General features: G+C 53.0%; 2 protein-coding genes across 6 annotated transcripts; one reads left to right on the forward strand and one right to left on the reverse strand.

Moving 5' to 3' along the window:
• Nucleotides 1-1058: 1058 nt before the first annotated feature.
• On the forward strand, nt 1059-21865 carry KASH5 (KASH domain containing 5). Of its 4 annotated transcripts, none has more exons than XM_072607375.1 (20): nt 1059-1239; nt 2677-2783; nt 10406-10510; nt 10873-11059; nt 11381-11433; nt 11953-12004; nt 12463-12624; nt 13074-13191; nt 13554-13604; nt 14885-15049; nt 15433-15489; nt 15756-15815; nt 16023-16087; nt 16242-16329; nt 17018-17134; nt 17596-17651; nt 18428-18500; nt 20573-20637; nt 20921-21043; nt 21131-21865. In XM_072607375.1, the coding sequence occupies exons 1-20, from the start codon at nt 1124-1126 to the stop codon at nt 21273-21275; spliced, it is 1965 nt and encodes a 654-aa protein (XP_072463476.1). In that variant the 5' UTR covers nt 1059-1123; the 3' UTR covers nt 21276-21865. The 4 variants fall into 4 exon arrangements, with proteins under 4 accessions (XP_072463476.1, XP_072463475.1, XP_072463477.1 ...); XM_072607374.1 differs by lacking the exon at nt 1059-1239 and adding an exon at nt 1615-1840; XM_072607376.1 differs by lacking the exon at nt 1059-1239 and adding an exon at nt 1615-1840 and having other exon boundaries at nt 14885-14962.
• Nucleotides 21866-22488: 623 nt separating this feature from the next.
• Nucleotides 22489-24262, reverse strand: PTH2 (parathyroid hormone 2). Of its 2 annotated transcripts, XM_072607382.1 has the most exons (3): nt 23578-24262; nt 23368-23495; nt 22489-22806 (listed from the first exon to the last, which is right to left on the reverse strand). In XM_072607382.1, the coding sequence occupies exons 2-3, from the start codon at nt 23490-23492 to the stop codon at nt 22524-22526; spliced, it is 408 nt and encodes a 135-aa protein (XP_072463483.1). In that variant the 5' UTR covers nt 23493-23495; nt 23578-24262; the 3' UTR covers nt 22489-22523. The 2 variants fall into 2 exon arrangements, with proteins under 2 accessions (XP_072463483.1, XP_072463482.1); XM_072607381.1 differs by having other exon boundaries at nt 23368-24262.
• Between the last annotated feature and the right edge of the window lie 112 nt (nt 24263-24374).

The following is a 24374-nucleotide window of genomic DNA, read 5'->3' on the forward strand; positions in this document are numbered from 1 at the left end:
TCTGTAAATCTTACAATGCATTAGAATGTGAGTTATTTCCAACCCCACTTCCTGCCCGTTATAATGGATCGTGCCTAGTGGTCCTTATCATTTGTGACCCTATAGAAATAAAATCTTCAGATCATCTCCAGTGCCCTTGGTTATCCGCTGTCATGTCCCTAGGACAGCCAGCCCTCTAAGAGAGCCTTGTGAAACATTTTGTCCCATTACAGAATAGTTGGTGTCCTACAAGAAGAGTCTTTTACAATTACCAGCATTAAAGGGTATGGCTTGGAACAGCTGTTTGAGGTGCCATAACTGGCTTGGCCACCAGAGGATGCTCAAAGTTAGTTTCCACAGCTCCCACCTGTGTGGGTGCACAAAGTACCTAGCAGTCTCACCTTCCCAGCCTCTTTTAGTGCTTTCTGAGTGGACCATGATGTAGAGATATTCCAATAATACATTTCTTGACGCATGCTCCATCCAACTGGAGTTCAGCTTGGTCCCAAGGAATTCACATTCAGCATATTGACAAAAAAAACCCCATTTATCTTGCAATGTAAAGCTGAAGAATAATACCTGAAGAGATAAAGTTCCTCCCCCACCCCCAACCCTGTTGTTGAACGTATCTGTTCACTTTCTCGGGGTAGGAGGATGATCCTCGGGGACCTAAACCTGGAAGGAGGAAGGGGAAATGTCCCCACAGTGCAGCCTGCCGGCTCCAGCTTCTCTGGCACAAGTGGTACCCAGCCGGCACCCCAGCCAGCACCCCAGCCGGCATCATGTCAGCACCCCAGCCAGCATCCCAGCCGGCACCCCAGCCGGCATCATGTCAGCACCCCAGCCGGCATCAGGTCAGCACCCCAGCCGGCACCCCAGCCAGCACCCCAGCCGGCACCCCAGCCGGCATCATGTCAGCACCCCAGCCGGCACCCCAGCCAGCATCCCAGCCGGCACCCCAGCCGGCATCAGGTCAGCACCCCAGCCGGCATCAGGTCAGCACCCCAGCCAGCATCCCAGCAGACCTTCTGGCTTCTTTAACCCTTTTTGAGGCTGATGCCCGCACCAGGAGGGTTCCCGGCGGGCTCCCCCGGGGCCATCCCCCCAGCCACCCCCAGCTTCTTCACCAGATCTCGTGTGGCCAATGAAACCAGAGGCTGAGGGGAGACGGAGGGTGGGGAATGCTTGTGGAACTGTTGAAACAAAGGCTGGGAAAACTCCCGTTATTCCCAAAGGGTCCCCGGAAATCAGACCCATTGGGTGAGTGGGAGTTAGGGGCTGCTTGTTAAAGGGGCAGGGTGCGAATTTGGGGAGGTGTCGCTTGTGGATGGCTCTGCAGGAAGCTGGGTAGGCCAGAAGGGGGAGCCCCCTTCCCCCTTTGATTCCCCCCTTCTCCACCCCCCACCCCGTACGCCCCAAGGTAAGGCGGGGGTGATTCTCTGTCTTGGGGGGGCCGTGCTAAGCTTAGCACTCAAGTGTCCTGAAGACTCCCTGGAAAGGTTTAGGCCCAGGCAAGATGGGGGTCCTGGCTGGGGGAGGGGGCAGGGGAAGAAGCGGGGATACTGACGGCCCCAAATGGCCCAACAGAAATTCTTTCCCCGCCCTCCTTCGGGCTGGACTGGGAGAGAGGCGAAGGAGGGCCTTTGCGCAGGCGCAAGCCTTGGCCACGACGCATGCGCATGGCTCGCCAACGGTTTGCCGAGCACTCCCTCCTGCGCCTGCGCCTTGCCTCGAGGAGGGGCGCCCGAGGCGCATGCGTACCCACGACTGCGGCTTCGACGGCAGGGGCTCGCTCATTCTGGCGGGAAAGGCTTCCGGCCCAGCTTCCTGCCAGTTGTCGAAGCCCAAGGCGGGCAGCAGGGTGAGGGGCGAGCTCCCCACCGTGACTGAGCCGGCCGAGGAGAGAGGGAGCCCCGAGCCTCTCAGAGAGGGCCCCCAAATCTGTGAGAAAGGGGACCCCGAGCCTGTCAGGGAGGGGCCCCCCAAACCCTGTGAGAAAGGGGACCCTGATACTGTCAGAGAGGGGCCCCCAAATCTATGAGAAAGGGGACCCCAAGTCTGTCAGAGAGGGGCCCCCAAATCTATGAGAAAGGGGACCCCAAGTCTGTCAGAGAGGGCCCCTCAAATTCTGTGAGAAAGGGGACCCTGATACTGTCAGAGAGGGGCCCCCAAATCTGTGAGAAAGGGCCCCTGAGCCTGTCAGAAAAGCCTCTAGTTCTATTATAAAGGGCCCCAAATAGTGCTGGTAAAATCCCCCAGCCTCTTAAGATACCCCCCCCAGATGTAGTCAGAGAGAGGCCCCAAATATCAGACCTTGAATGTTGCTGGAGACCTCAAGGATTCTTTTGGATGGCCCCCCACAACCCTACAGGAGTAGGGAGCCAGAGAGCCCCCCAGCCTCTTAGAAGGAGAGTGTCTCCCAAACCCTGGCAGGTGACCTCCCCTCCCAACCCCTTAAGAAAGAGGCCCCTGAGGTCCCCCCCAATCAATACGTGAAAGAACCCCAGGGCCTTTGAGCTCCCCCCACCCCCAGCGAGGCCTGGCCCAAGTGCTCTGGGGCACTTGGGGCACAAGGGAGAACAGGCTCTGGATAATGATCTGGTTCCACGGAGGCCAGCAGGCCATAATTAAGATGGAAGACTGAGGGGTACAGGCCGGGCTGGTTTCAAGCCTCAGTCCTGCTCTTTGTCCTTCCAGGGAAACAGTGGTGGCATCAGCCCCTTCCCCTCTTGAGGCTCAGGAGCCAGGTTCAATGGATACTGTGGAGAGCCAGGTGCCCAGACCCGCCAGCCTGACTTCAGAAAGTGGGTAACTCGTGTCCTCCCAGGGTGGGACTGGGGGGCGGGGGGGTGGGGGTCAGTGACGGGACCTCAGGATCCCAGAAGGGACTTGTCCCAACAGGTGGAGGGAGGCAGCTGACTCAGCTCGATGGGGTCTGAGGCGGGGTGCGAGGTGGGGATGGTGCAGGGAAGTCAGCTCTGGGATTCGAAGGAAGGAAACAGAAGGAGGAATGAAGCAGCTGACTGTGCTGCTCCCCAAAGAGGACGGTTCTAGAGGAGGCTCTTCTCCAGGTGGTGAGAAGGGCAGAGCACTAAGGCAGAAGTGTGGGTATGGGCGAGGGCCAGGATCCAGAAAGACCCCAGGGAGAAAGGGCCAGGTGAAGCAAAGGCTTAGAGGTGGGAGATGGACCCATGAGGTCAGGGTGGTACCGCTGGAGACTGGGGGTCCAAGCCAGGGGCTCCAAGAATCCTGGCCCTGTTTCTTTTGAACTGTGCTACCTTGGGCTCATACCTTATTTTGGCTGAATCCCAGTTTCCTTCTGAGCCAAACAAAACATTTTTACCCTTAGGTGAGCAAGTTACTTTCTCTGGCATGTAAATTAAGGAGTAACCTCTAATGAGTCTCAGGAGGAAGTGTTTAGGGGATGAACTTGGGAAGTGTGCCAAGGGCAGGGATTTTGTGGGGCCCAGATGCTGACCAGGATCTGTGTCCAGGTCCTATGGAGTCAAAGTGAACTAGTGGTTCCCAGCCTCTCGCCTCCCAGGTTCTCCCACACCACCCTGTGATGGGCAGCATTCTGGGGGATGGGCTCAGAGGTGAAAAGAGCAAAGTCTGTGGTCATATTGCTGGTGGGAGGCCACAGGCTCAAGGAGGAGGGGGTACCCAAAGCCAAAGGGGGGACTTCTAAAAGTGACCCAGGAAAGCAGCCTGTGTGCTGGACAGCTTCAGTAACCCATTCCAACCAGGGAAGACTTAAGGTTGTTTTCAGGGGTTGGAGCCTGGTTTGTAGAGAGAGAGGTGAGTACGCAATTTTATCACCTTCCCAGCTCACTTTGCAGAAGTCCAGTGGAAACAAAACCTCTGAGAGTTAGAAGGCCTGGGCTCTAAGTCCTATCTCTCTACTTGCTGGCTGTGACCTTGCCACTTAACCTCTCAGATTAACCTCACTTAACCACGCAAAGATCTGTTTTCCTTGTAAAATGGCATGTAGGCTAGCTCTAAATGCCTATGGCTGGTCCCCTTTCCAGTTCTAACACTAACACGCTGATCCCCTCAGACCAGGGAGTTTATCTAGGTGTAAGCAGCCCTGGGCCTGCAGAGGTGGTCCAGAGACTGCAGGCCTGAGCTGGGTGGGGCAGGAGGCTCCTGAGTCCACATTAGCCATGCTTCCCAAGCCCCCTGACCCCTGGAGTGGGGGGAGAGGAGCTCAGGGAGCATCTTTGCTGGGTCTCTGCCTGTCAAGTGTCTGAACCAAAGCCGACGTGGGTGCTGCTGGACCAGAGGGGAAGTGCTATCCTGGAAGTGATTGTCACAAACTGAGGGCAACCCTGAAATAGGGGCAACCCTGGGGAGGTTCCACCTCAGAATTTGTAGTAGCAGAGAAGAAAGCAAGGTATAGTGTGACACTTTAGATTTGGAAGAGCAGGTCAAAAATGTAGGTATAGGATAGGTAGCATGTCTTTGCATAAAATTCTGTAGTTGGTCCAGGAGGGCTGTCAGGCTCCTAAGAATGAAGTTCTGAAGATACAAAGGGAAACATTTCTGATAAAAAGGGAAAAAGAATGTCATGTAAATAGACGAAGGTCTTCTAAGAAAGCACCAACCAATTTAGATGTCATAAAGATAGCAGGGAATCACAGATGCCTATGGAATCATGTGATACATCAGGATTAAAGTTCAGAGTGAGCTGAGACTGGCAATCAATGCTAAAGACAGTGGAGATGGGATTTCTATCTAGAGGGAAAGAGGAGGACCAAGAAAGGCTAAGATCCGTACTGCTCATTGGGAATGGAATGGTGATCCTGGTGTGGAGGGGGAGAAAGCTACCCATGCTTTTGTTCTGTTTGCTCCATGAATGAGAATGATCTTGAACTGGAAAGAATAGAGCTAAATTAGATTAATAGACTATTGAAATTCAAGATAAGTAAAGAGATGGTGAGAGTCTGGAGCAGCCTACAGAACTGTATGTTATAAGGTAAATGTAAATGCTGGCTAACAGTCAGTGATGGAAAGGACTGGAGGACAGATGTCCCCCTTTTCAACACAGAGAAGAAAATGGAGTAAACAGACTAGTACAGACTAACCAGTGAGACTGACTTTAACTTCTGTCCACATTCTAGAATGTATTCTTGAACAAGGAAGCAGTGGTAACAGAGCCTCATGACTTCCTCAAGAATATTTCATGCCAGGCATATCCTCCTTTCCTTGTTTGACCGAGCTATTCTATGAGTAAATGTGAGGAAGGTGGTAGAGAAGCTTCCCAAGATTTTAGCAAGATTTGACAGTCTCCCATGCTAACTGATTAGATGAAGAGATGTGGGCTTGACTATACTGTCCAGCAAGGGGTTTTCAAAACAGATTGTATGACCATACCCAAAGAACAGGCATTAGTTATTCTAGATTAACCTAGGGAGAGGTCTCTAATGGAGTGTCCCAGGAATTTGTGCTAGTTAGCACTTTTAATGATGACTTCACTAAAGACATGAATGAAGTATATCCAATTTGCAGAAGGCACAAAGTTGGGAAGGATGGTGCACACAGTGGATGAAAATCACTAAGCATTTGTTCAGCACCTGCTGTTTTCCAGGCAGTATGCTAAGTGCTTTGGATACAAAAATAAAAATGAAAGGCACTGTCCTCAAGGAACTTACACTTATATAAATATATACAAATAAATTCAATAGTGGATAATGGGTGGTCAGGAAAAGTTTCCTACAGAAGGTATTGCTTGAGCTGAGTTTTGAAGGAAGTGGGACTTTTTCATTCTTTTAAAAAAAAAATTTTTTTTTTTGAGGCAATCAGGGTTAAGTGATTTGCCCAGGATCACACAGCTAGTGAATATCTGAAGTCTGATTTAAATTCAGATCCTCCTGCCTCCTTGGGTTGTGGTACCACCCAGCTGCCCCAGGAAATGGGATTTTAAGAGGAAGAAGTCGTGGGCCCTCCATAGAGTTCAAAGGCACTGAGACTAGAAATGGAATGTTGTATGTGAGGAACACCAAGAAGGCCAGTCTGTTTGGACCTCAGAATTCCAGAAGGGGAATAATGTATAGCAAGGTTGGAAAAGCAGGCTGAAGCTGGACTGGGAAGGGATTTAAAAGCAAAATATAGCATTTCTGTGGGCTAGCAGGCCTCCGAGCTGAGTTGGCTCTTCCAGCTCTCCAATTCCATGCCCCTGTGATATTTGATCCTAAAGTCAATAAATAAATAGCTGCTGGAATTTGTTGAGTAGAGGAGAGACCTGCATGTCAGGAAGATCTCTTTGGCAGCTGTGTGGATCATAAATTGATGAGGGAGAGACTTGAAATGGGGAGACCAGTTAGGAGGCTAGTATGATAATCTTAACAAGACAGTATGAGGGCAGAGGCTGTGTGAGTACAGAGAAGGAACAGATGGCAAAATGCTGTGAAGGTCGATTGTCTGTGGATTTGTCGATTGCTAGGATATGAAGGAGTGAGGGAGAGTGAAGAGCCAAGGTCGTGAACCTGGGTGACTGGAAGGTTGGGGATGTCTTCGATAAAAACCGGGGGGGGGGGGGGAGGGAAGGAGGTGGGGAGAAAATAACGACTTCTATTTTGGATGTGCTGAATCTTCTGTGCCTCCCAGACATCAACCACAGTGGAAGATATGTAATTGAAGAGACATTTCTCAACATATAGCTCAGGGAGTCATCTGCTTAGAATAAAACCCATGAAATCTGCTGAGGTCCCCAAGTGAGAAAGTATAGGGAAGAGAAGAGGGTTAGGGTAGGAGAAGAGCCTTGGGGTACAGCCACAGGAAAGAAGCAAGGTATTGACTTAAAACTGGAAGATATCTTACACACTACCTATTCCACCCCCCACCCACTTGAGGAACTAAGGCTAGCCCACAGTCACACAGGTAGTAAGGAACAGGGCTGGAATTGGAATCCAGGTTCTCTACCACCTCCCCCCCACCCCCACCCCACCCCAGCAACCCAGTGTAGGGAAAGGGGACTGAGGAGTCACCAAATCAGTATGAAGGAAGACAAGAGAGATCCACGAGGCTCTCTCAAACTCCCACTACAGCAAAGAGTGGTCTGAGATCCAAACATTCATGCCAGGCTGGAAATGAAGTAGGGATAATGCCAAGCCTTAAACAAGTTTGGAAAGTGAACATGAGCAGGAAGGGACCCCATGGGCAGTTCACTTGAAGAAGATCTGGGGGTTGTAGTGGGCTGCATTTTCACTAAGAGTCCGTGTTGTGGTAAGACAGCCACCAAAATGAATGGGATCTTCAGGTGCATTGACCATGGCCCCCAACCCTGACAGACCACATCTGGAGCATCCTGTTCTGTTCCAAGTACAGCATTTTAGGAACAACACTGGTAGACTAAGAGAGCCCTATCCTATGAAGGAACTGAACATGTTTAACTTGTCGAAGAGAAGACTTAAGGGTTTTATGTATTTAAAACATTAATTAGCTCGTTCTGAGTTGAAGTTACTGAGATGTGGGTTCAGGAATGGGCTGTCCCTGGAAGTGGTGGGCTCCCCCTCACTAGAAGTGTAGCAGACATTGATCTAGGAGCAGAAAGACAAAAGTGAAAGAAAATGGTCCTTGCCCTCTTCTAGTTGGACTCGGTGAGCTCCAGTTCTATTACTCTGTAACTCTGAGTGTGCACAGAGACACAGAGATAAAGATACAAGGATGGGATGTGGAGACACAGAGTCATAAGTGGGAGACAAAGGTGGAAAAGTTTGTGTTGTGGGGGAGAAAAAAACAGGAGAGATGGTGGAGAGCGGGAGGAGACACAGAGATGGGAGCAACATGGACAGGATGAGCAGGAAAAGGAAGTCAGTCAAGGAAGATGAGTGCAGAGACATTAAGACAGATGGAGAGACCATAAATACAAGGAAGTTAGCACAGATATGTGGACAAGGAAGGAGAGATAAAAGATTGTTAGAAGGTGAGAGATACCAGCACTAAGAGGCTTAGGAAGTAGCCTCTGAAGATGGGAAAGGATTAGAGCTTGAAGAAGTACAAGCTATGTACAACCGAGGAGTGAGGCACAGAGATGAGTCAGAGACAGATGTGAAAGAGATGCCCCAGAGATGGGAAATGCAGACACAGATCTGAAAAGACATTGACCTATCAGATGTAGAGAAGGAGGGAGGAGTGAGCTTAAATACCAGGAGATGCGACCAAAAAGAGGAGGGTACTTGATCCCTCTCCCTGCTTGCCTGCCTTCATTTCTGAGTCCGTGACATCCAGGTAGAGCAGAACACTGCTGGCTGATATAAGGAGAGGTCCAGGTCAGGGGCTGGGGTCAGACAGCTGGAGACAATCCCGCCAGGGATCGATGTAGCCTTCCAGACAGTTATTGGATTTTTCTCACCACTTGGGGCTCTTGGCTCATCCCAGTATCCTGTGCTCCTGACTTGCCCACCTCCCTGCCTACCAACAGACTTTCAAGGGTCCTGTTGGTTATGGCAAGACAGATGAGATTGGAATATTGAAGGATCTTACAAGCGAGCCAGATAGTCCCCTCCTCTACTCTCTTTTCATCTAAGCCTCTCTCACGGGACATTATTTATCACTACCTCCCCACCCCCATTCCTCCTGTCCTCTACTGGCCCATGTTTTCAGGGAAACCTGAGTGTTCATGTCTAAAGGATGGCTTGGTCTAGGGGTGGGGAACCTGCAAGCTCAAGGCCTCATGTGGCCCTCTGGGTCCTCAAGTATAGCCCTTTGACTGAATCCAAACTTGACAGAACAAATCCCCTTAATAAAAGGATTTGTTCTGCAAAACTTGGACTCAGTCAAAAGGCTGCACCTGAAGACCTAGAAGACCATGTATGGCCCCAAAGCCACAGGTTCCCAACCCCTGGCTTGGTCTGACCTCAGGCAGGGACAGTCAGTCCACAAACATATCAATGTGTACTATGTGCCAGGCACTGTGCTGAGTTCTGGGGATACAAAGAAAAGGGAAAAATAGTCCCTATTCTTCAGGAGCTTACGCTCTAATGAGGGATACATAGGGTATCCTGGAGTCAAGAGAGGGAGGCCTAGAATGAAGGAGAATCAGGAACAGCTTTCTGTGGGAAACCTGGCTGAGATGAGGAGGGAGATTTTGAGGCCTGAGAAGACAGCCAGAGGAGATGCTTGGAGTAGAACCAGCAAGGCAAGGGTCACTGAGTCATAAAGTACATGAAAGGGAGGAAAGGCTTCAGACTGGAAGGGCAGGAGTGGCAGGTTCTAAAAGGCTTTGAATACCAAGCAGAAGGTTCTCTGTTTGATCCTGGAGGTGATAGGGAGCTGCTGGAGTTATTGTTGAGAGTGGAGAATATAGTCACATTCCTTCTTTTTAGGAAGATCAGTTTGCAAGTTGAGTGTAGGACTGCCTGGAATGGGGAGAGATCTAAGGCAGGAACACCATGCAGAATACTACTGCCGTAGTTCAGACATAAGGTGATTGTGGCCTGTGTCTGAAAAGTGGAGGTGTCCAAGGAGGGAAAGCATTGTATGCAAGGGACATCGAGAGGGGAAAATGAACAGACCTTGGCAACAGATTGGCTATGGATGGGGTGAAAGCATGATGAGTCAGAGATGACATGGAGTTTGCCCTTAACAGTAATAGTGAAGTTTGGAAGAGGGAAAGCTTTGGGGAGAAAGATAACAGGTACATTTGGGGCCACATTAAGATGTTTATGAGATATCCTATTGAAGAGTCCAGTAGGTAACTGGAGATGTCAGTCTAGAAGTCAGAAGAGAAGTCAGGTCCAAATAAGCAGATGTGAGAGTCAGCAGTATAGAGATGGAAATCAGATCCGTGGGAGCTGAGGGGATCACCAAGTGGAGTCATATAGAGAGTAGAACAGAAGGCTTACGATGGAACCCTGAGGGACACCTACCATGGGAGGGCCTGACCTGGAGGAGAATCCAGCAAAGGAGAGAGAGACAGAGAGAGAGGAGGAGTGAAGAGGGAGAGAGAGGAGAGAAGGAGAGAGAGGGAAGGAGACAGACATCCACAAATCCTTCTCTAGGAATAGAGAATTGAGGCAAGAGTGATGGACAGTGTTCAAGGCTACAGAGAGGTGGAAGGGATGAGCATGAAGAAACTTTAAAGAAAGTTTGAAAGAGGGAAAGGGAAGGAAGTGCAGACCCGGATTGTAGATGGCCTTCTCCAGTTTAGCCGCTAAAGGCAGGAGAGGGAGGGAATGGTGGTGATTAAGGATGAAAGGATCGAATGTAGGTTTTTTGAGGCTGAGGGAGACAAGGGCATGTGTGGAGGCAGAAGGAAGCAGCCAACAGGCAGGAAAAGATGGAAGACAAATGAGAGTAAGGGTGAAAAGGGGTGGAGATCTGCTAGGGAAGACAGAAGGAATGGGATCACTGGTGAATGTAGAAGGGTCAGGCACAGGGCTTAACAAAACTCTCCCTATCTTTTCCCTTTCCATTCTCTCCTTAGTGGTGCTTTGGGATCAGCCTGAGGACTGGGGGCTTGAAACCACACTCAGCCTAGAGGAGCAGGTGCTCAACTCTACTTTTGAAGCTTGTGACCCTGAAAAGAAAGGTGAGGAGAGGGGATGCTGGGAGATCATGGGGAAGAGAGTGGCCTGGATGGAGAACCTTGTGGCAAAGGGGATAGAATGTGGAACTCTAGTGTAAGGTGGCCTGGCCCGAGGACCCTCAGGGGGAAGTACTTGACTGACCTGACTGACCTAGTGAAGGGAAAAGGGTGAAACTGAGGTCTTGGGGTAAGGAGTTCAGGGAGGGGAGGAGGATGGGCTGTCTTGGGAAGTGAATGCCCTGGGAATACTTAGAACAGGACCAGAGGACCCTTGGCAAGAGGTTGGCCAGACCTGGGAATCCCTGAGAGAACCAGGGGGAGAACCAAGCCTGCACTTAGGCCAGGCTCCTCCCTGCCACCCCTAGGTATGGTAGCTATGGGTCAAGTTCTGGCATACCTGGAAGCAGTGACAGGGCGGAGTTCCCAGGACAGTGACCTGTGCAGCCTAGCCCAGGCCCTGGACCCCCATGGGGAGGGCCCCTCTGCCATTGTAGATCGGGCCACTTTCTTCAGCATCATGCAGGGCTGGATTGCCACCTGCCAGCTGGGGCCGTGAGCACCACCCCTCATTCTCCTTCTCTTCCCCCTGGATCCCAACCCTGTGTCTGACCTCAGGTCCTCCTGGGGAAGCAGGGAGGAGGAGGGAGGTCGGGAGGTGGGAAGGGGGCACTGGTCCCTGTCCATCCATCCATCCATCCTCTTTGTCACTCCTCTCCTGCCTTAATCCTTTCCATATGAACCTGAGCTCTCACTCACCATCTGGCCTCCCTCTCTGTCCTGCTGGGCCTCCTTCTCTGGCCTGGGCTTTCCTCCCACCGCTAGCCCAGGAGGGCTGGGACTGCAGTCTGTCTGAGCTTCCTCTCTTTGCTGCAGGGGATTAGAGCGAGAAGAGGAGGCAGCCGTGGAACCCAGCCTCCTGCCATCTGGTGAGGACTCTATTTATAGCCTGAAGCAAGCACAGCCAGGGTCAGATAGCAGGGGGGACTTCCCAGGGAGCCCGGCAGGCCCTCCTCCTTCCTGCAATTGAACCCCTCCAGAGCCCTGGTCAAACGGCTGGTCCACTCTGCCTGTCCCCACTCCTTTCTGGGTCCTCCCAAGCTCTTTCCTTACTCCTGGGCCTTGCCCTCATTCTATTGTTTAACAGTGGAAAAAGCATTGCATTTAGAATCTTAAAACTTTTTGTCTGCTACCCACTTTGATCCAAGAAAAGTCTTTTTCCCTTGCTAGGCCTCATCTGTGAAATGGATTTATACTAGATGACTTCCAGTGTTCTACCCAGACATAAATCCTCTGGTTCCATGTGACCCATTTCCCTCCTAGGGAAAGGTCCCAATCTGTTTCAGTGCAGGGCTTAGCCTCTTGACCTTAGGTGTCAGAGGGTCTCACAGATCAGTGCCTTGGCTATGTTCATGGTCTCTTGAGTGTCTGTGTCCATGTTGCCTTAGGAGACCCTGCCCAACTGGAGAGTTTTGGAGGCGAGGAACCTGGGCCTGAAATGTAAGTAGGCCTCAGAGGAAACCACTGGTGGAGCAGCCACATTTCTTAAGCACTGTCTGTACCAGGTGCTATGCTGGTGATAAAGATGAGAGACAAAAGTTATTCTAGGCCTCCCAGGAGCCAAAGGGAGAGGCCATATATGCATGTGGACATGTACACATGTGCGCGCACGCACACACACACACACACACACACACACACACACACACACACACACACACACGGTAAGCTCAGGCAGGAAGGTCCTCAGGCCCTTGGCTCTTGGAGAAGATCCAGGGCAGGGGTGGAGGGGTAAACGATGACAAGCAGAGAGCAAGACCTCCTAAACCTGGATGGAGCCATTATCGTATGGCCCAAGGCTGGGTGATGCCAACCTCCCTCTCAGAGGACAAAGGTCCCAGAAAGGGAAAGCAGGACACTGGCTCCGATGACCAAACTGTCCCTCCTTTGTCCCCCAGGCCAGCCACAGCTGAACTGCTCAGCAACCTGGAGGAGCTAGAACTCAGCAATCGGAGGCTAGCGGGTGAGAATGCTAAGCTACAGAGAAGTGTGGAGACAGCTGATGAGGGGGCTGCCCGAATGGGGGAGGAACTGGCCTCCCTTCGAAAGCAGCTCCGAAGGTACTCAGCTCCAGACATCCAAGGGACCCAAGACCTTCCCAGCCCATTTGGACCCCTGGATGCTCAAGGAATTCCCCTCCCTTTGAGACCTTCTCTCAGGCCCCCCAGTTCTGACTGTCTCCAGGGATATTGCCTGCTCTACTGCTAGAAAACTTTAGAGTTCCTTCTCTACTCTGCTCTTCCCCATGGTTCTTCCATCCACACTTCCCCTGGGGGAGGGGGCACAGTATGGCCCTTGACCATCTCTTCTGACCTCCCCAAGTGCCTTGAATAACTCCCAAGAGCCTAATCTCTGAGATCCCCTAGTGGCTATTAACTCTTTCTTTCCCCCAGGGTCTCCTCCAGTTGTGCCCTCTTCCCACATTGTCTCTCACTCCAATTTTCCTCCTAGTGTTCCCCATTAGCACCCATTTGAGTCCTCTGATTCTCTCTTATCTTTCCTGGCTCAGTTCCCAGCAGGCTTTGCAGTTTGCTAAGGCTGTGGATGAGGAACTGGAAGATATGAAGAGTTTGGCCAAGAGCCTAGAGGAGAAAAATCGCAGCCTTGTGGCCCAGGCCCGGCAGACAGTGAGCAAGGGCCCCAGGCTGATCCGTTCTTGCCCCAGGGGCCCTGAAGGAAGGTCCTTGCCCATCCTTCCCCTGGCCCAGATCCTCTACTACTAGCACCAAACCTCCTAAGATTCCTGCCAGAGAGCTTTTCAGGGAATGGGTAGACAAGTGGGTGACTGGGGAAAAGAAAAGAGGAGATTCTAGAACCAAGTCTACAATGGGAAGGCATGGAGTCAGGCCTCTCAGGGACTCCTCTTGCCGCTGCAGGCTAGCCCAGCTCCATGTGTCTCGGAGTCCCTTCAGCCTGGCTTGGGATGGGAGGGCCAGGCCCAAGGACCCCCCAGTGATGGGCTTTGGTTTTCCCTGTGATCCCTGGACAGGAAAGAGAACAGCAGCAGCTAGCAGCCAAGGTGGAGACCCTGCAGGAGGAGGTAGGCCTGGGAGGTGAGAAGGGCTGTGGGCAGGGGCTAAAAGTGACTAACAAGGGCTCAGCAGCAGTAACCATCCTCCTTCTCGCCATCCCTTTTTAAAGCCTAGACAACCAAACCCTGGTTTATGGATTTGCTAATTTCTGAGACATGAATGTTCCCACTGGAAATTTGCCATCAGCTCTCAGGAGTGATGAGAGCTGGCTCCGATACAGCCCGGCACCCCTCTCTGGCTTCAAGGGGGTAGAGGACAGTCTCAGCCTCCCAGCTCAAGGTTCAGACCAAACCAGGGGCCACTCCAGGGCAGAAGAGCAGCTATCCTTGGAGTCATCAATTCCCAGAATTAGGGCTGGAAGGGGCTAAGAAATCAGACAAAATCCAGGCCCAAGGAAGGAAACACTTGTGTCCAAGCTTAGGGCCACTTAATTCCTATGGACCACTCTGGTCATTTTGCCAGTGTGGAAACTGAATTCCAAAGAGGCAGGTTCAGGGCACAAGCTTCCAGAAGTGATGAGAAGCAAAGCCAGGCCTCAGACATTGTTTGTCTGACTCCAAGGCTACCAAGTCCCTAAAGCTGCGGAGCTGCTATCAAATAAAGCAGAATACTTGTGTTAGGCCCAGACGTTCTTGGAGTTACCCCAGAGCCCCAGGCCACATAGGTCTGGAGAAATAGGAAAAGCCCAGCATATGTTTGTAGGGCCCAGTTCCCTTTCTGTAACTCCCTGATGCTCATGAGGATCACACAAGATGATGCTCACATTGAGTCCCTGCAAAGAGATCCTAGAGGGGTGCTGGGACCCCAGATCTGAACCCCAAATGAGGCCCGGATGGCCCAGACCTAGCCTTGCCACATCATGAGGCAGGAGCCAAGAGTCATTAACATAATCCTGGGGCTTCCATCCCTGACTCCGAGATGCCCCCACTGTAATCCCAGAGGGTGAATCCAGCAGACCAGTGCTGAGGGAATGAGACCAGAATGATTAAGGAACAGCTTACCACCTCCTTCCATACCTGCTCCTGCCAGCTGGGCAGGTGGTGACTCAGCAACCTGGCTACCCTGTCCTTCCCCTGCCCTTCATCAGGCATCTGAGAAACACAACATTGCAGGCACTGGCCAGGAGCCCAGCGGGCAGGGACTCTGGATGGGGGGAGGCCCAGGGGCACCAGGCAGAGTGAAGCAGGCCTGCCTGAGGCCTTGCTGCTTCTCCTCCTCCAAGGCCACCCCCTGTCTCCTGGGCTGCTCTGGGAGCCTCTAATCTCCTCTTTTCTCTGTGTTCTGCCAGAATGGGAAGCTGCTGGCCGAAAGGGATGGTGTGAAGAAGAGGAGTAAGGAGCTGGCTGTGGAGAAAGAGGCCTTGAGGGTACTCCCTACTTTGGGCCCAAACTCTGCCTCAGGCCAGGTCCCCCCACTGAGGAGACCCTGGTCTAGGAGAGATCGTGGAATGAATGTTAGTGATCAACGGGACCAGAAACTGAGGCCCAGACTGGGACACTTGCCCAAGGTCACACAGCTGCTAAGTGGCAATGCTGGGATTTGGACCCAGGTCTCCTGACTCCAAATTCCTGCTACACCTGGCTGCTTTCTCAAAGGACTGATGGTACTGAACTCACTGGTGGAAGGATGGGACTGTGGGGTGATCTTAGGGATGTGACAAGCTGCAGTGGCAAGGTTTGAAGGCAAGACTGCTGGAGGTTGTCCTAATGGGGCACACACTCCAAGGAGCTGGGGGGTGGGGCAATGGGAGGCAGAGGGAGGACAAACTGACCTCCTGGGAGTTCCAGGTCAAGCCTAAGCATGAACAGATAGACTGACTCTTCTCCCTCCCTACAGCGTCAGCTGTGTGAGTATGAGAGCCTCATTTGTCATCGAGATACTGTCCTCTCTGAGGTGAGTGGGGTAGGGGAAGTAAGGGGGGATGGTTAGCATGCTAGGTGGGTCACCCCTCCCCTCTCCCTCCTGCTCAGTCTCACCCTGAGGTAAGAGGACTAGAGGCCTGGGTTCCCACAGCTAGGATGAGGCCAAGGCTTCTCTGCTTGACCCTTCTCAAAGACTCCACCTGCCCCTTAGCTCAGGAGTCCAGGGTACCAGGCCCCAGCTAGGCTTCCCAACCCACTCCCCTTCAGTGATTATGGGTCTGCTTCTTGGTTTGCCAGCGGACAAATCGGACAGAGAATCTGACTGAGGCCTTGGAGGAGTATAGGGCCATGATCCAGGTGGGTCCCTGGTCTCTGGGCCACTCCCCACTTTGCTTCCCTTGGGAATGCCCTCACCCCATTTCAGTCTTCATACTTCTGGAAGCCAGCCAGGAAGGGTGTCCCCTGGTCCAAGAGAGGGGCCACTTACCCTGGTGAGGGGTGGGACTGGCAGAGAACAGAAGAGCCGGGTACTTGGGGAAGGTGCTTATACTTCCTTAACCCTAGGAGCTGAAGCAAAAAATCTCCCACCTGGAGGAGCAGCTGAGTCAGAGCCAGGAGGGGACTGAGGGGTGAGTGAGGGGGGAGACAGGGGAGGCCTGTCCCAGCTCCAGCCCCCAGGCAGAGGCCCTGGGGCAGCCACAGGAGGAGAGGACTCAGACTAGGGAGCCCAGGGGATGCTGGGGAGAGGATGGAGGGAGAAGGACTTCTCAATGGTCTGACCAGGTTTCAAGAAGGTGCCCACGAACTCGCTGGCGGATGGATAAAGCTGCACCCCCGGTCACTGTGCTTGGAGATCGAGGCCTTTCAGCAGGTGAGATTGTCACCTGCCAAGAAGGGGGCAGCTCCTCCCCTCACTCCCCCGTTGCCCTGACAAGCCACAGGTGGTCAGTCTGAAGTCTGTGAAGTCTGTTACCCTCCAATGTGGCCTTGATGTGTCAGTGGAATCAGTGTCCTGACCTCTGACCTGCAGGAGATCAGCCAAGGATATAGGCCGTTCTCCTTGTGGAAAACCCTTAGAGACAGAACAAAGTGGGTTTCAAGGAAGGGCTGGGGCTGGGGCTGGCAGGGCCCCTCTGAGGCCTTCCAGGACAGGAAGGAGAGAGGGGCTAGTTGGTCAGCTGCTGCCCCCTCAGCCTGCCCCTGACATGAACTTCAGCCCTGATTCTGCCTCCTGCCCCGGCTTGAGCCCCAAACCCTGCCTCTCACTATTACTCTCCCTCTCCCTAGTCCCCAAACTTCTTTCCCTAGGCTCCACCTCTGGGCCCAGAATTCTGCCCATTTCAGTCTCTGGCTTGAGCCTGCCCCTCTCGACCCTCCAACTCAATCTCATCCCTTTCTCTGTCTCCTGCCCAAACTCTACCCCAGCCCTCAATCCCGTGTGCATTCTCTTCATCGCTGTCCTTATGTCTGGCTCCCCCATCCCGGGGATGACCCCCTTTCCCAGTCCCTCTCTGATCTCAGCCCAAACCTGCCTTAATCATTTCACTCCTCTTTCTCAGAGACAAGAGATGGGTGCACTCCTTCTCAACCCTCTGTGTGGTTCTCAGCCATGGGGAGAGCCCCTGGATGGAACAGGAAGAGCTGATGTCCTAGATAAACCCCTAGCTGAGGAACTGGTGAGTCAGGAGTGGGGGCTTCTGGGACTGCAGAGCCTAGAGTAAGGGAAAGGTAGCCTCTTCTAGACTGGGGGCTGGGGTGATTTCTATGACAACAGCACTTCCAGCAAGCAACAGGCTTACTCTGTATTGGTTTAGGCCTTTTTAGGATGCCCTAGAAAGTGAGCTTAATGGGGCTTTTTGTATGAACTCCTTTGGATCCCTTTTCCTGATGATTTCAAATACAGAAAACAATATAGTGGGATTAGAAAGGAACTAATTACATTGAAATACATTTATCAGAATTAAAAATAACCAAGTTCCTGGAACTCAGGTCACAAAGATCTTGTCTAGAGGTGGGGGAGTTTTCTGAGGCAGGAGCTGGGAAGTAGATGGGGACAAGGCCAAAGGGGTAGTCAAAACAGAATGAAGGAATGGGGTTTCCATGATGACCCTTCCACCCCACCCCATTCCCTTCCCAGATAACTGCCCAAGAGAAACAGAGAGAATCACTGAGCAGCTGGGAGGAGAATTCCTGGTGAGGATTTAGCCTTCATTACCCTACCTCTGCTTCCCCTCTCCCTCTCAGACTGTGACCTGGCTGGCACAATCCCTCTGGCTCCAGTCACTCAGAGGAGCTGGAGCCCAGTCAGAGTCTCAGTTTGTCCAGCCCCAGCCCATTCAGGGACCCACCTTAGACCCCCTTAGTGCTTCATCTTGGTGCCCCAGTCTTCGGATATCAGGAATGGTGCCCCCTATAACCTAGCTTCCTGTGTTCCCAGCCTGACCCAGCTGCATGATCTGGCCTCCATCCCCCACTTCAGCTCCAACTCCCTCCACCCTCATTCAAGCTCCCCCCTCTTCAACCCCGGCCGAGTTCCTTCCTGTGCTGCTTCTAATAAGGCTGCCTTGGCTGCTAATTGGACTTGTCTGCCAGCTGAGATGGGGCTGTGTGGGGGTCCCAGAGAGGTGATCCTCCCTCCAGCATTAGGAGCCCTGCTCCCTAAGGGAATGGGTGTCAGGGTATGGCTACATTGGCTCATAGGCCTGGAGCCCTTGGGAGGGAGGGTGGGGGACCCTGAAACTGGGGTCTCTGAGGCCCAGATGCTTGGATCCCCACAGTACATAAAGTGGGATGGATTGAGCCTTCTCTGGGAGTGACTGAGTTTTCTTGGAAAGAAGGTGAATGAATGATTCAGGGGCCCCAGAGGGAGAAGGGTGTTCTTCTAGGTTGGAGTGAAAGAGCAGAGAATAAGGGGGAGAACAGTGCCAAGATTGGAGGAGGTTGGGGTGACATTTGTGGCCCTTCCACAGGTTACTGGGACAGAAGGGCAGCTGTGGACAGTGGGACAAACAAGTCGTGACGGGGATGAGGCCCCAAGACATGGTATGGAGGCCCCAACCCTTCTCCTTCCAATAACTGCACAGATGAACATGGTTGTTTGTGTACACGTGCACACACACACACACACACACAGACACACACACACACACACACACATAGCTCCTGATGTGCTGAGGGCTGGATAATAAGACACTCAATGCCTCTAATGAGCCCGATGTCATAGCAGGGGTCAAGGAATCTAAATGATCGTGGGAGGCAAGTCTGGTCCACGGGGAACCTCCCCCAATCTGTCCACACCATCCGACATTCAGAGAAACACATATGCACACACCCACAGGTGGGCGGGCAGGTAAGTGGCACCTGCAGAGCTCCCTTTCCCTTGAACCTGGCCAGCAGGACTTAGGGCAGGTGCTAGCACAGACTGGACATGGAGGAGGAAGGGACCAGAAGCATAGGGCTGTGGAAGAAAGCGGGTGTTGAACCTTGGCCCTTCTGCTTCATGGGGTATACTGGGCAAGTGGCTTTTCTTCTTAGAGCCTCAGTTTCCTCATCTGCAAAATGAGATTAAGTTAAACAATCTAGTGATTTCTGAATGTGGAAGGTAGTGGCAAAGCTGGCTTGTAGACGGTTGGCATGGCCAGGTCTGGCTTGCAATTGGCAGTGATGGGGCTGCTTGGCTCCAGTCCAGCTTCCTGAAGACATCTCCTGTTCACCCAACCTCAGGAGCCTTCTAGACCCAGGGCTGCTGGGAGAGAAGTATAGTTCGACTGAGGCACAATGCCTGCCATCAGGGAGCTCCCAGTCAGTAGATGGGTAGGTCCCTCCAACTCTGCCTAACATACAGTATAGTGCATCTGAGCTCAAGTGGGGAGCACAATGAAAGCTCCCACTCCAAGTGGGGGCGGGACAACAGCTCCAGATCAGAGAGGCATGGCAGAGTCCTGAAGGAAACAGCACAGTGTGGAGTGAAAACAAAGCAGAGGCCTGAATTTGGAGGTCAAGGCAATCCCCAGGCAGGGCCCTCATTTCTCCATTTGTTAAAGCCTTTCATTTTTTTTAATTTTTTTAATTTTTTAATTTTTTAATGTTTAACAATCACTGCCATACAATTGAGATTTTATCCCCCCCATCTACCCCCCACTACCCCCCTCCCTCCCCACGACTGCATACAATTCTGTATAGGTTCTACATATACTTTCCTATTGAGTACGTTTTCACTATAGTCATGCTATGTAGTCGGACTAAAATAAATGGAAGAAATCATATAACAAATCAAAACATGATGCACAAAAACATACACATACACAAACATGATCTGCTACATTCTGTGTTAAAGCCTTTCAATAGGAAGGCATTCAGCAGGCAGAGAGGGATGGCATTCTGAGCACAGGGAACAGTGCACTTGTGTGAGCAAAGGCCTGAAGACTGTACAACCCGAGTCACCAAGGATGCTTCATTTGCCTGGGGCCTACAGGATTGGACAATGGTTGGGCTGTTTGACCTTGACTCAGAGGACAGTCAGGCTTTGGCCATCTGTGAATAGAAGGGGCATTCTGAGAGCTGGTGCTGGTCATGTGGCATGGAGGAAGAGGTTCTGGGGGCATGGACCTCCACTCCAATCCCATGTCAGATGCTGCCTACAGATGTGATCTTGGGACCTCAGTTTCCTTGTGTGTAAAAGGAGAGGAGAGGATTCTGTGCCATGAGGTCCTTTTCATCACTATACTTAGAATAAATCAGATGGTCAAGAGTTGGGCTGAGAAGCCTTTAGGAGGCTACACTATGCCCGGGGTGGGTGATGATTAGGGCCTGGAACAGAGGGGACTATGGAAATAGAGGAGGGAAGGGGCATGAAAGGTGTTTGGAAGTAAAAAGAAAGAAATTGAGGTAGGAAACATGGAGGGAGAATCTTCAGGACTTGAAAACTGAGGGGGCAGGGTTTGAGTAAGGTAAGACAAGAGTCTCAGGTAATCCTTGGGTTTGGGCTAGGGAGCCAGGGGCCTGGTGGAGGATGATGGTGTCAGTTACTGTGGGGCAACTGGCTGGGGGATGGTCTATAGTAGCTCCAGGGCCACACGTGTGGGCATCTCACATCAGCCTCTTTGCTTCCTCAGTCTGGACACCCAACTACCCTCAGTAGCCCACAGCCTGGAGATGAGCCATGCCCAGATGCTGAGAGGTGAGGAAAGCAGGCCACAGTTGGATGGGGAATGGATGAAAGGCTGGGCCCTCACCAGCCAAAGGCTGTGCTACAGCTGGAAGAGGCTGGACAGGGGGCTAGAGCTCCTGGGCCCCAGGCCTGCTTCTGCTACTTAGTATCTGTGCAGCTTGGCCAAGTCTCTAGACCTCCCTTTCCCCATCTGTCAAAGGAGGGGGCTGGCCTAAGTGGTTTCTCAGATCCCTCCTCAATTTCCAATCCTATTCCTATAAGTGCTGAGGGTGCCTTGGCTTCCTTTCCTTAGCAGCCCCAGTGATCCAGCACCCCATCAGGCCTTGGAACCTGTAATGAGCCAACTGGTTCCAGCCAGGAGAAGGAGAAGCGGGGACCAGATGTATCCCACTCCGTTAGCTGCCCAGAGACACAGGTAAGCTGACCCTGGACTCCCAGGGCTGGGGTCAGGGTGAAAGTCAGTCCCCAGACTATGACCTCGGGTTGTGTCTGCTTCTTCCAGAACTTCCAACCTTCTGCTGGCCCGGTCACCCATCTTGGGTCTCTTGTTACTGATGCTGCTGCTGTCTGCCCTAGTCCTGGCCTCCTCCAGGCCTCTGGCCTGGCCACACCTCCAACTGCATTATCTCCAGTCCCCCCCAGTATGACAACCCCCCCAGTTTGTATTCCAATAAACTGCCTCCATGCCCCTACCCCTGGCCCTGAGTCAGGTTCTTCATGGGGGCACTACTGTATTTCTAAGGAGTCTCTGGGGATCTTGGAGTGAATTACCGTGGCACTCCTGATGCTGTTCAGTGTACCCTGGAATTACTCTGTCACTGCTCAGGCATGGGAGGCAGCACTCAATTTGGAGCTCCCCATTCCCACATTCCCCCCCCCCCCCCCCAAGATATTCAGGGTCACTGCAGGGAAGGGAATGCTGAATGTAGAGTGTGTAGGCCTGTGTTCACATGCTGGTCCTGCCCCTTAGGGCCTGCGCTTTCTCCAAGTTGCTTCTGTAAAAGGAGGGTTGTGAACTTAGGTGACTTCTCAGGTCCCTCTTAGGATGTCCCAGTGGGAAAGGACGTTCAGGATCATCTAGCCCAACTTCCTTATGCTACAGCTGGGGAAACAGACGAGGAGGTCCCATTCTACTGCCTAAGGACATTCCACCACAATAATCCTAGAATCTTGTTAAGAGTTTAGGCAATTTTTCTATGGCTGTCTGTGTGCCAATACAACCAATTAGCTTCCTCCATTCCGAGTCTGGAGTTTTCTTTGGGTCGATAAGAAAGCCGTTTGCGCACACCTGAACCCCTTTTGGACTTATGGGATGAGTAAGGTCAACCAGGAGCGTGTCGGTGTCTCATGGCTAGTGATGCCCAATTTCTCAATCTCGTCTCCCTCCGGGTACCCTGGCTTTCTTCCTTCCTCTTCTTTCCACCCTCCTGCATGCACTGCATCTCTGTAGGCTTTCCAGCCTGGGTTGGGGGCGGGCTGGGGGTCGGGGGGCGGTGGATAGGAAGGATAAGAGAAAAACGGGCCCTGGAAGGCTCAGACCCAGAGGCCCAGAAAACCAGAAACAGACCGAAAACGATGGAAATCAAGAGACAGGCAGGGATAAGATGGGGCATGGAGACAGAGAAGAGTGAGAAGAGAAAGGGAACAGAAAAACAGCCGGCCAAGACAGAGATAGAGGCAGCCCAAGAGGCCCAGAAAGTGGGAGGCAGTGGGAGACAAGGAAAAGGACACGAGCCCTGGGAGGATGGCTCGCCGGCCCCAAAGCTGCCACTGAGTAAAGGAGGGGAGTCGGGCCCACACCGGGCTGCGGTAGGCCCCCCAGGCTCCTCTCCCCGGCGCACCAAAGACACGAGGCTGAAAAAAGACGAGGAACTTTTATTGGGGGGAGCTCAGTGTCAGTCCGCGGCCGCATTGCTGACCACCAGGAGCTTGTTCATGTAGGAATTGAGCCAGCGGCGCCGCTCCAGGGCTGCCAGAAGGCGAGCCCGCTCCCGAAAAGCCGCGTCGTCAGCCACCACCAGGCGCCGTTGGGGTCCAGCGCTCGGGGCGGGGTCCTGGGGGCGGGTCTCGAGTTGGGGGCGGGGCCCGGGGGCCCGGGCGGGGTCCTCCCCGGTCAGCTGAAGACTCCAGTTCCGCAGGGTCAGAGAGGCGGGAGGCGGGACCCACGGGAGCCAGGAGCTGCAAGGTGCGGGGTGGGGATGGGAGGAGAGAGAGAGAGAGAGAGAGAGAGAGAGAGAGAGAGAGAGAGAGAGAGAGAGAGAGAGAGAGAGAGAGAGAGAGAGAGAGAGGCACCCAGGCTCCCCAATCCCGCTCACCCCATCCCGATCCGACTCAGAGAAGCGAGACCACGGCCACTCCGATCCCCGCCCGAGAAGTCCGTGGCCACACTCCTATCTCCCCAGCCTAGTTCCTGATCCCTTTCCAGCTCTCTGAGCAGACCCGTCCTAGTCCCAGCCCAGTGTGTCCCTCCAGTTTCCTCCAGAGAATCCCGCTCTGTCGCTTTCTCTCGAGCAGTCTTCGGTTCTGTCACTGAGAGTCTCTCAGCTCCCCCACCTCTGCTTCTCCCTCAGTTTTGCTGCATTGCTATCTCTCGGGATCTATCTCTTTGTATCTCTTTTCCCTGTCAGTCACTCACTCTATCTCTGTCTCTGTACGTCTCTCAACCCATGTAACTCTGCTAGTCAGGGGTTCCTGCGTGTGGCCTGGGAGATTGTCTCTGGTCCGCACCCCCATACCTACTTGGGGCTCTCAGGGCGGGACAAAACAGCCCCGGTGGTGCCGGAGATCCCAGGCAGCAGCAGCAGCAGCAACAGCAGCAGCAGTAGCCCGCACCGGCGGCGCCCCCGGCTCTTGGGGTTCTCCATCACCTGTGGGGTACACAAGTCCTGCTCAGCGGCTCCAGCCATCTCCCCAGCCCCCCTCCAGTCTCCTGGCAGGTCCAGCCCGTACCGGTCCTGTTCTGTCCCGAGCGAGGCGCAGTCTATCTCCGCCACCCCCAAAGCCCTTATAAAGGCCCTCGCTGACGCAGGCCTGGGCCGGGCAGGGCCGCGGGGTCACGCCGCCCCCAGCCTCATTAGGCTCTGCCGCCGGTAATGAGCAGCAGAGAGCGGAGGAGGCTGAACGAACTCAAGCCGGAGTTGGGCCCTAATTGGGCCCGGGAGGGGCCAGGGCTGGGTGGGGGAGAGGCGGGGATGGCAAGGGGGAAAGAAATGAGGGGACAGGTAGCCAGCAGAGAGACGGGGAATGGATGATTAGAGGGTGACATGGATAAGTAAACAAGTAAGACTCGTCATGAAAGGCGGATTCGACGTTCAGACCATCAGAGAGGGAGCCACATGGAGATACAGACAGAGGAACCACTAGGAAGAGGAAGAGAGCTTGGGCTAGACACGGCTAGACAAAGAAATTGAGGGAGGGACGGGGACAGATGGTCCAACGGAAGGGTCCGGTAACAACAGTACGGACAGGTCTACAGCGGGAGCCACATCAAGGACACAGTCGGTTTGGGAACAGTGGTAGGGAGGGTGGAACAGGAAGCTTCTTCTCCCTGACCTTTGTAAACACCCACTCCACGACACAACTCAGGGCCTAAGTGAGTCGAGGCACCCTGTAGAGATGTGACTGTCAAGTTGACTCACTGGGCTCTATAGGGTCCCAAGAGTAAGGCTTAGAAATGGGAAGAGGGAATAACACCTGGATTCCCCAGAAAAGAATGCCTGGGACCCCAGCGTGGGGCTGAACACCAT

Source organism: Notamacropus eugenii, chromosome 5 (genome assembly GCF_028372415.1).
Source record: "Notamacropus eugenii isolate mMacEug1 chromosome 5, mMacEug1.pri_v2, whole genome shotgun sequence".
Taxonomy (NCBI): domain Eukaryota; kingdom Metazoa; phylum Chordata; class Mammalia; order Diprotodontia; family Macropodidae; genus Notamacropus; species Notamacropus eugenii.

Coding starts and splice junctions, on each gene's coding strand:
- PTH2 (XM_072607381.1), bottom strand. CDS start 23,534: ATGGCTGGAGCCGCTGAGCAGGACTTGTGTACCCCACAGGTGATGGAG. Junction 22,807..23,367: donor TCCCGCCCTGAGAGCCCCAA/GTAGGTATGGGG, acceptor CGCACCTTGCAG/CTCCTGGCTCCCGTGGGTCC.
- KASH5 (XM_072607374.1), top strand. CDS start 1,653: ATGCGCATGGCTCGCCAACGGTTTGCCGAGCACTCCCTCCTGCGCCTG. Junction 1,841..2,676: donor AGCCCAAGGCGGGCAGCAGG/GTGAGGGGCGAG, acceptor TTGTCCTTCCAG/GGAAACAGTGGTGGCATCAG. Junction 13,605..14,884: donor TGGAGACCCTGCAGGAGGAG/GTAGGCCTGGGA, acceptor GTGTTCTGCCAG/AATGGGAAGCTGCTGGCCGA.